General features: G+C 46.8%; 1 protein-coding gene across 1 annotated transcript; it reads right to left on the reverse strand.

Annotated features, from left to right (window-relative positions):
• Positions 1-647: 647 nt before the first annotated feature.
• LOC309810303 (olfactory receptor 10AC1-like) lies at positions 648-3,342 on the reverse strand (the record flags this gene model as incomplete). Its single annotated transcript, XM_082632264.1, is given in 5 exon segments — positions 648-788; positions 792-1,321; positions 1,324-1,365; positions 1,368-1,598; positions 3,321-3,342. Coding segments are annotated over 5 exon segments (966 nt in total).
• Positions 3,343-11,057: the final 7,715 nt, after the last annotated feature.

The following is an 11,057-nucleotide window of genomic DNA, read 5'->3' on the forward strand; positions in this document are numbered from 1 at the left end:
CCCATGCCTCTAGTCCATTCGCCACACTGTGGCCAGAGTGACCACACAAGGAGGGGCAAGCTATCGTATCACTCCATGAACTCAAATCCTTCAGCCCTTTACAAAGACCTTCCCGAAATGCCCCAGCCCCTGTTTAACCAGTTCCATTTAGAGCATTCTTCACTCTCGTCTTCACTTGGCTGACCTCTACCCATCCTACAGTTCTCCACTGAGCCATCTTTGCCCCCCAAGAAGTTTCCCCTGACTCCTCTCTCCCCTGGAAAAGTCTAGCATGAGCCCCTCCATCCATCTCCTGTTTTCTCCTCACATCTGCCCTCCCTCCCTGTGAGCTCCCTGGGGCATGAGTTGTGCCTTCTTTGTCACTACAAGCCTGCTACCTTGCCCAAGCCCAGCACATGGGAAGAACTCTACAGGTACTGATGGATCCACTCAAATCAGGTCTAGGGTTCTATTCCACACACAACTGGCGGAGGATGGGGAAAGTGCTGGGAGACTCTCCTTAGGGGGGCGCTTTTCCAGGTTCTCTTTTCTGAACCCGGTTCTTGAGCTCTCCCGGTGGCGTCCTCAATGCAGACACCTGCTGATCAGGGGGAACTTGAGCGAGCAGAGCTGCCCCCTCTGGCCTGGTCCCTGCCGGCTGTCATGGCTCACACGGACCCTGCCCTGGGGCCCAGCACCCTGCGGATGGCGGCGGTGATTTTGCGGTTGCGCAGTCTGTAGATGAGCGGGTAGAGCAGCGGCGTGACGTTGGTGTAGACCAGCGCCAGCGTGCGATCCTGCCGTGGGGACTAGCTGGCCTCGGGCCGCACGTACGTGAAGGTGGAGCAGCCATAGGGGAGGAAGGTGACGGCTAGGTGCGAGGCGCAGGTGGAGGCGGCCTTGCGCCTGCCGCGTGGGGAGCGCAGGCGGCTCAGGGCGGCGGCGATGGCGCCATGGAAGGCCAGGATGAGCACCGAGGGCCGCAGCAGCAGCACCAGGCTGGCGCCCAGCAGACGCAGCTCCTCCGCGTAGCTCTGCGTGCAGGCCAGGTGCAGCAGCGCCGTGATGTCGCCGAAGAAATGCACTAGCAGCTGGGAGCCGCAGAAAGGCAGGTTGAAGACGGCCACCGTGAGCCCCACGGACACCGCCAGTCCCCCGAGGCAGGAGCAGGCCAGGGCCAGCCGCGTGCACAGCCCAGGTGTCACCACAGCCGCGTAGCGCAGCGGGTGGCAGATGGCCACGTAGCGGTCATAGGCCATAGCGGCCAGCAGGAAGCACTCGGCCCCGCCCAGAGCCACGAACATCTGCATCTGAACAGCGCAGCCCAGGAAGGAGATGGGACTGGCGAGGCCAGGTGGGCCAGGGAGCGGGGCACCACCGCCAGCAGAGCTCGATGGCTGGCAGCTGGCACAGGAAGAGTAGCATGGGCGGCCGGCTGGGCACTGAGGCCACGGCCACCAGGATGAGCAGGTTCCCGCTCAGGGTAGCCAGGTGCACGGCCAGCAGCAGCAGGAAGAGCACGGGCCCCAGGTGAGGAGACTCCGCGAAGCCCTGCGGGAGAAAGCCGCAGGGCATGGTGGCATTGTGGGCGCTGTCTGAGCACTGGCTGCCCGGGGTACCTGTGGGAAAGAAATGCGGGAAGGGAGAGGTTGTGGGCTACGCTCCTCGGGCGCTGCTGGTGAAGAAAGGGCTGGTGGAATTTAGAGGGTAGGACGGAGTAGGGCTGCAGAGAGGGAGGTGGCTTGATGGGTCCATTCCCATCCCCCCTCCCCATGAGGGATAACTTGTTCTAAACAGTGGTCCAGTTTTTCCTGCCTCTGGGCTAGAATTCTTACAGGTGCTTTCTCAACATGCTGCTTCCAAGGAAACCTTGAATTTAGGCCCATCCTTTACAGTGCATCTCTCCTGACCTCCGCCTATGAAGAATCCCCTCTCTTCAGACTCCACGTATGTTGTGGGTCCTATACAGCCACCGGTATTAGTCCACCTCAGCCTCAGCTCCCCAAGGCAGGAACTGTGTCTTTAGGCTCTATTTCCTCCTTCCTGCTCTAGTCTGCCACTTCTGAGTTGCTTGTCTAGTATCTCAGAATCACAAACACGTAATGCAGATGAGGATCTTAGCCATCATCTCATTCAGCCTCAAAATTTTAAAGAGAGAAAAAAAAAAAAAGCTGGGGAGGAGCAGGATGAAGGGCTTAACTGCTCACAGAAAGTTAGGAACAGAATCTGCATTCCTGAGGCTGAATCCAGAACTTCCCATGACCCCATCTGAGGTTGTTAAAAAAGGTCACTGGCATCAGTCAGTCAGTCCATATTGATTTAGCCTTAAAATAGAGACCCGAGTCTGTGCCTGGCACTGAGGCAGACACTTAGGCAGCAGGGGGTGGTTAGCAGAGAGGCCTAACTGGGCACATCAGGAACAATATGTCCTAACAGTCTTATTAATACTCTGTCAGCATGAGAAAAAGTGATGTGTATTTATTTGTTTTAACTCACCCTTCAGAGGGAGCAGTACATTCCAGATATGCTGTCGGAACACAGTCTCTTTCTAAGCGTTATCCAGTGACTCATGCAGGCAACATTTGGAGAACATTTGATAGCATGTAGGTTGGCTGCAATTGTTATAAACCTCTGGAGTCCGGGAACATGAGGTGGTAAGAAATTCAAGGCCATGCCAACTAGAGGAGGACGTTTGATTTTTCCAGTAGTTATTAATGCGATCTCTTTTTAAGTTTAATTGTAAGTTCAACCATTATTTCCTCTTAGTGACTCTGAGTCACTGTCTATAATCAGTGTTGGAAGTGGACTTTGTGCCCGTTGTTACACTACAGAGTGCAACAGCAATAAAACTGGGCCACGGGCGACAGGTAAATTGGATGCAAGAACCAGAAAGAATGCAAAGAGCTTGGTTTTTGCTATTAATGCTCCTTTCTGAGATAGTTCTGGGGATTTCTATTTATCAGTGTCAACCTGTGCTCTTTTTTTTGTCATCTGAGGGGAATGCCTTCAAACAGATGTTTGCATTGCAATGGAGGAGGAATAGGGTGGGGTTGTGGGTGGGTCTGGGGGATGTGGAATCACTTCCCATCATTTTTCCCCCAATATTCAGTCATCTGGACAAATTTAACAAACCTGCATTGAGTGCCTCTTCCCTGCCAGGTGTCGTAGCTGTGGGTGTGACCAAGAGAGAGAGAAGGCTGACTGTCCTGGAGGTTCAGACAGGACGAAGCTGCCGAAGTAACCAGCTCTCTTCCCTCTGCCTCTGCTTACCCCTCGGTCTTTTACTTCTTCCTTTTCATCTCCTTAGAGAAGCAGGGTGTTGGGGGTAGAGAAACACAAACAGTCCACTTCTTTCGCCTTCATGCTCGTACTTCACAGAAATGGAGATGACGTGAAAGGCCGGGCAGTGGCTCCAGTAACTCTAAGCTCAAGGTATACCACGTTTACAAACAAGGCCATGGAATGCAAGCCAGACAGTTTAGTTCAATCAAAAGGAGACTGAGGAGTGTTTCTACTTTGTCTAGAGTTTTTAGGAGGACTCGTCACAATCTCTAGGAATGTATGTTAGAAATGTCTTTTCCCTGGGAGGGAGAAGGGAAACAGACACTTTCACAACTTCAACAATTTGGTCTATTCAAAACCAGACTCCAGCCTAGTAGGAGAAGCTACAGAGGGAAAAGAAAACACCCCCTTTCTCCTCCAGGGCCAGAAGGTCTATATTCTCACTCTTCAACAATAATAGCTAAGAGAGTGTCAGGCAAATGCTCATAAGAACTTAATACATTTAACTCAATCCTAGCAACAATCTGATGAGGTATGTGAACTCTTATTGTACCTATCTTACCAGTGAGGAAATTGAGGCCTAAAAGAATTACATGTCATGAAGCTAGTTAGCGGTAAAGCCAGGTTTTCACTCAAGCAGTTTAGTCCCTGCTGGTCCATGGTCTTAGTCACTATACTGTCTTCCTTACTTATCACTCTCCTAAAAATTCTTCTCACATAAGACACAACCTCTTCCCACATCTCCTACCTTCCCCTGTCCAGAAATTACCTGTACTCTCCTAGGCATTTCTATTCTCAGATTTCCCTTTGCTGACATTTCTTCTGAAGACATGTGGATGTGAGCAGTAATACAGATCATCTAAGATAGCAAATCTAAAAATAATTTCTCCTTAGCCTTGACATTCTTCATTCCTGTTGTTATTCTGATAGATCTGCTTTCCTAATTGTGTAAGGCTCCATGGAGCACCCACAGATTAATGGCTGGCTGGTGGCCCGGGACATCTGGATGCGGCTGGAAGCCTTGCTGGGCTGGGGCCGTAGATCTGGGATTTGATTTTCACTGTGTAGGATAATTAAAATTATCTGTAATAATGATTTTTTTAATCAGTCATTTAATAGCCAATTGAAACACTTCTAAGGAGAGGTTTTGGGGAGATTTGAAAGGCAGACAGGTCAGGCTCCTCTGGGTCTTGAAGATTCCATAAAATGCTGAACTAGCTTGAAGGTCAAATGGTCCAGATCCTCATGCTATAGCAAGGGATGCCCCATAGAGGACATATAACCAGCCTGGGACCTCACCACTATTTGTTGGCAGCAGAACTGGACTCACAACTCCTGTTTGATGGTTTTATTTCTGCCAGAATGGTCTTCCAGAGTAGACCTGAGTCCACTGATCTCGTATTATGGTTTACAAAAACACCAGAGGAGAGGTCACAGAAAAATCAGATCACTCTCCCATAGGAGGTTAAATTTAAAATTGTACATATGCCTGAATTTCCATAATTTGACTTAATAACCTGTCATGAGCATCTGGTCTATGAATTTATACAAATTGTTCTGAAATCTATTTTCGTCCAGTGCTTTTTTTTAAGGAAAAACACACACCATGCGTTCAAAAGATTTTTCCTTTTTCTTTTCCTTAATCCTCAGTGAAGTAGAAAGGCTCCCCACAGCCTAAATTTTTGCTTTGTTATTTGATGGGTGCTTGATTTGGGTTGGGGACAAGCTAATTAACACTTCGGAAACCTTGCCTCCTCACTGTTGAGTGGGGGTTGTAACAAAGGAGGGACGTGTGAGTATTCCGTGAGACAGCGTGCAAAAACGAGCACAAAACCCCACACAGAGCAGGCGCACAGCAAGACCAAAAGGCATCCTCAGCTCTGTCCTTCATACCTTGGCAGGCTTAGATCGTATTTCCTCTGAATAGTCACCTTTCCACCATGAAAATCTCCTCACCCCTTGATGGTGTCTCTTCTGCCTTTTCCGTCTTTCTGGGATCCAAGAAACAAAGGTGTACATAGTAATCTGGATTTAGGGAAGAATACTTTTCTCATGGGGAGAAAAGTAGAGATAGACATAAATAAGTCTATCTCTATGATCATTATCATTACCATCATCTTTCTCCCCCCACCTCTCTTTCTATCTTTCGACTTTTTTTTTTCTCTTTGGTTTCCTATCATCTTTCTAAGACTGTACAGGCTGTGGAAGAAGACATCTATGAATTCAAATCCTGGCTCGACCACTTACTAGCCACATTACCTGTGGGTGATGTACTCCATTTCCCTGATCCTCAGTCTCTTTACATCTAAATGGAGATAACGGTATCTAATTCATAGGCACTCTACAAAGGAAGCTCACAGCACAGTGCTGGGCACAAAGCGGACATGAAGAGATGGTTATTAATCACATCATGTTATAACCCAACTTCTACAGTATGATGTCAGCCTTTGGGCTCCACCTGCAGAGCAGCTGACAACTGTAATTACCATAATGACTCCTTTTCCTATGTCATGAGCCTTTTCCTTGGTTTATGACCGATAACTTGAAAGTCAATTAACATATATTTGCATTATTATATATTTCAAATTTAGATGTGTGTTCTGAAATAAAATCCCTTGAATTAAAAAACTCATTTACCTTTTTCTTGCTTTGTCACGCAAAATTACATCTTTTAGTGTTTTTTTTTTTTTTTCTCATCAGTTTGGTAATTTCTTTACTCCAAGGAGCTAAATATCATCTTTGGTTGTAAAGATTTCACTGTGCTCCCTCTCCCAACCGTTTATAATCTCAGCCTCAACCCCTGGGACATGAGCCTCTTTTCTGGCATGATGTTTCTGTCTTGTGAACCAGTTTCTCTTACATGATAAAGCAGTCTACTGAGTCCCCATGACTAAATTTGGTAAGATAGCTTGTCAAGGCTTTTGAAAGTCTAAATAAAAGAAGTCCTTGCTAGTTTCTTGTTGGCATCTTTATCCCCTAAAAGCATTTAAGTAGATTTAATAGGGAATGTTTTCCTTACACAAACATTCTTGATTTTCTCCTTTTACAGCATTTTCTGAAGTATTTGTTGATCCTACGTGTTATAAAAATGAGATGCCCTTGATATTTCTGTATCTGCTCTGGAGCCCTTCTTAAAATGATGGTTACAATTCTGAATCTTTTAGTTCTCTAGCTCTGGGTCGATATGTTACCTTGGGTTTTGCATTTTGGCCAACATTTTCTCCTCAGTTTCCTGACGATTCAAAGTTATATGACAATATGTGCACTTGTGTTAAGAGATCCCTGAATAGTTGCCACTGTTAGTTCTCTTTTCTCCAGAAATCAATTGTGGGATTAGAACTTTGAGTAAAGTGTCATTTCAGGTGCCCTGGTCTGTTTTATTTCCATCTGGAGACGACATTTGAACCATACAAATCTAGGAGTCCTGCTGATTTTAGAGCTGGCTCTCTGCCTTTAATGCTTTTAAAAAACTCTCTGCTTGAACAAAACAGCACCCATTTAAACTAATATCTCTGACCCAGGCTTCCGCCAGAGGAAGAAGGATATGCTTCAAACATGAGCACTTTAATCTTCAACATCAAAATTGTCCGGCAAAGAGACTGTCCCAATTCTGGAATTGTGAAGGTCAACTTTATCACACATAAATGCATGATCATTGTGTTGTTACATATTTTTTAAAGTATTCTAGGCCTGAGGGTCAGTTACTTTGTCTACTTGAATAAATATTTGCATTTTTGCTCTATAAAAAAGCTAATTTGGGACTTCCCTGGTGGTGCAGAGGTTAAGAGTCCACCTGCTGGTGCAGGGGACATGGGTTCGATCCCTGGTCCAGGAAGATCCCACATGCCATGGGGCAGCTAGGCCCATGCACCACAACTACTGAGCCTGCGCTCTAGAGCCTGTGTGCCACAACTACTGAGCCCTCGTGCTGCAACTACTGAAGCCCGTGCATCTAGAGCCCGTGCTCCGGAACAAGAGAAGCCACCACAATGAGAAGGCCGCACACCCCAAGAGTAGCCCCCGCTCACTGCAACTAGAGAAAGCCAGCACACAGCAGCGAAGACCCAACGCAGACCAAAAAAAAAAAAAAATCTAATTTGTTTTCAAAATTAAAAAATCAGCTGTCATTTTCCATGAAGTTGGTTTTAGTAGGTTTGAGAATACTTTTAATTTCTAACTTCATCTTGTGCTACAAAATAGAGAATTCCCTCAAAAACCCAGAAGCCGCTGTTTCTTATTGGCCACAGACTGATAGTTGGAACTAAGTAATGGGGCAAAGCAGCTGCATGGATGAGGAAATCAAGGTTACCTCAGTTCTGTCAGGGTATTTTCATGATTCATTAAAATGGGAAAAAAAAAACACGGTTAAGGAAAAAATGTTAATTTCCTCGGCCAGCCACCTTCCAGGAGAGAGAGCTTCTGATATCTTTGGAATATTGTCTCAGAAAGCCATGGGCGCCTCAGAAAACCTATCATCTGCAAGAGTCGTGTGCATAATTTCGGCTTCAGGACCTTTTCCAGTAGGACACTCCCCCTACCATCCTACTGCTTACCCCTGAGTTCCTAGAAGAGACTCCTGTGGTTGCTGAGAAAGAGGAACAAATTACTAGATGAAATAAGATAGAATGGGGACTTCCGGGTAAGATGGCGGAAGAGTAAGACGCGGAGATCACCTTCCTCCCCACGGATACACCAGAAATACAGCTACACGTGGAACAACTCCTACAGAACACCTACTGAACGCTGGCAGAAGACCCCAGACCTCCCAAAAGGCAAGAAACTCCCCACATACCTGGGTAGGGCAAAACGGAGAGATCCGCACACAGAGGATCGGTGCCGAGCGGCACTCACCAGCCCGAAAGGCTTGTCTGCTCGCCCGCCGGGGCGTGCAGCGCGGGAAGCTGAGGCTCGGGCTTCGGTCAGAGCGCAGGGAGAGGACTAGGGCTGGTGGCGAGAACTCAGCCTGAAGGGGGCTGATGTGCCACAGCTAGCCGGGAGGGAGTCCGGGAAAACTCTGGAGCTGCCGAAGAGGCAAGAGACTTTTTCTTCCCTCTTGGTTTCCTGGTGCGCTAGGAGAGGGGATTAAGAGCGCTGCTTAAAGGGGCTCCACGGACGGGCGCGAGTCGCGATTGAAAGCGCGGAGCCCAGTGACGGGCGTGGGACGCTGGGCCTGCTGCTGCCGCCGCCAAGAAGCCTGTGTGCGAGCGCAGGTCACTGTCCACACCGCCCTTCCGGGAGCCTGTGCAGCCCGCCACTGCCGGGGTCCCGGGATCTAGGGGCGGCTTCCCTGGGAGAACGCACGGCGCGCCTCGGGCTGGTGCAACGTCACGCCGACCTCTGCCGCTGCAGGCTTGCCCCGCACTCCGCGCCCCTCCCTCCCTCCCGGCCTGAGTGAGCCAGAGTCCCCGAAGAGGCTGCTCCTTTAACCCTGTCCTATCTGAGCGAAGAACAGACGCCCTCCGGCGACCTACACGCAGAGGCGGGGCCAAATCCAAAGCTGAGACCCAGGAGCTGTGAGAACAAAGAAGAGAAAGGGAAACCTCTCCCAGCAGCCTCAGAAGCAGCGGATTAAAGCTCCACAATCAACTTGATGTACCCTGCATCTGCGGAATACATGAATAGACAACACATCATCCCAAATTGAGGAGCCCGGAGTCAGTGCTGTGCCTCTGAGGTGGGAGAGCCAACTTCAGGACACTGGTCCACAAGAGACCTCCCAGCTCCACATAATATCAAACGGCGAAAATCTTCCAGAGATCTCCATCTCAACACCAGCACCCAGCTTCACTCAACGACCAGCAGGCTACAGTGCTGGACACCCTGAGCCAAACAACTAGCAAGACAGGAACACAACGCCACCCATTAGCAGAGAGGTGGCCTAAAATCATAAAAAGTCCACAGACACCCCAAAACACACCACCAGACGTGGACCTGCCCACCAGAAAGACAAGATCCAGCCTCATCCACCAGAACACAGGCACTAGTCCCCTCCACCAGGAAGCCTACACAACCCACTAAACCAACCTTAGCCACTGGGGACAGACACCAAAAACAACAGGAACTACGAACCTGCAGCCTGCAAAAAGGAGACCCCAAACACAGTAACATAAGCAAAATGAGAAGACAGAAAAACACACAGCAGGAGAAGGAGCAAGATAAAAACCCACCAGACCTAACAAACGAAGAGGTAATAGGCAGTCTACCTGAAAAAGAATTCAGAATAATGATGGTAAAGATGATCCAAGATTCTATTTCCCAGATCCAAAATCTTGGAAATAGAATAGACAAAATGCAAGAAACAGTTAACAAGGACCTAGAAGAACTAAAGATGAATCAAGCATCGATTAAAAACACAATACATGAAATAAAAAATACTCTAGATGGGATCAATAGCAGAATAACTGAGGCAGAAGAACGGATAAGTGAGGTGGAAGATAAAATAGTGGAAATAACTGCTGCAGAGCAAAATAAAGAAAAAAGAATGAAAAGAACAGAGGACAGTCTCAGAGACCTCTGGGACAACATTAAACGCACCAACATTCGAATTATAGGGGTTCCAGAAGAAGAAGAGAAAAAGAAAGGGACTGAGAAAATATTTGAAGAGATTATAGTTGAAAACTTCCCTAATATGGGAAAGGAAATAGTTAATCAAGTCCAGGAGGCACAGAGAGTCCCATACAGAATAAATCCAAGGAGAAATACGCCAAGACACATATTAATCAAACTGTCAAAAATTAAACACAAAGAAATCATATTAAAAGCAGCAAGGCAAAAACAACAAATAACACACAAGGGAATCCCCATCAGGATAACAGCTGATCTCTCAGCAGAAACTCTACAAGCCAGAAGGGAGTGGCAGGACATACTTAAAGTGATGAAGGAGAAAAACCTGCAACCAAGATTACTCTACCCAGCAAGGATCTCATTCAGATTTGATGGAGAAATTAAAACGTTTACAGACAAGCAAAAGCTGAGAGAGTTCAGCACCACCAAACCAGCTTTACAACAAATGCTAAAGGAACTTCTCTAGGCAAGAAACACAACAGAAGTAAAAGACCTACAATAATGAACCCAAAACAATTAAGAAAATGGGAATAGGAACATACATATCGATAATTACCTTAAATGTAAATGGACTAAATGCTCCCACCAAAAGACACAGAGTGGCTGAATGGATACAAAAACAAGACCCATCTATATGCTGTCTACAAGAGACCCACTTCAGACCTAGAGACACATACAGACTGAAAGTAAGGGGATGGAAAAAGATATTCCATGCAAATGGAAACCAAAAGAAAGCTGGAGTAGCAATTCTCATATCAGACAAAATAGACTTTAAAATAAGGACTACTAGAAGAGACAAAGAAGGACACTACATAATGATCAAGGGATCGATCCAAGAAGAAGATATAACAATTGTAAATATTTATGCACCAAACATAGGAGCACCTCAATACATAAGGCAAATACTAACAGCCATAAAAGGAGAAATCGACAGTAACACACTCATAGTAGGGGACTTTAACACCCCACTTTCACCAATGGACAGATCATCCAAAATGAAAATAAATAAGGAAACACAAGCTTTAAATGATACATTAAACAAGATGGACTTAATTGATATTTATAGGACATTCCATCCAAAAACAATAGAATACACATTTTTCTCAAGTGCTCATGGAACATTCTCCAGGATAGATCATATCTTGGGTCACAAATCAAGCCTTGGTAAATTTAAGAAAATTGAAATTGTATCAAGTATCTTTTCCGACCACAATGCTATGAGACTAGATATC

Source organism: Mesoplodon mirus, assembly GCF_964341445.2.
Source record: "Mesoplodon mirus genome assembly, chromosome: 9".
In the NCBI taxonomy this organism is placed as follows: Eukaryota; Metazoa; Chordata; class Mammalia; order Artiodactyla; family Ziphiidae; genus Mesoplodon; species Mesoplodon mirus.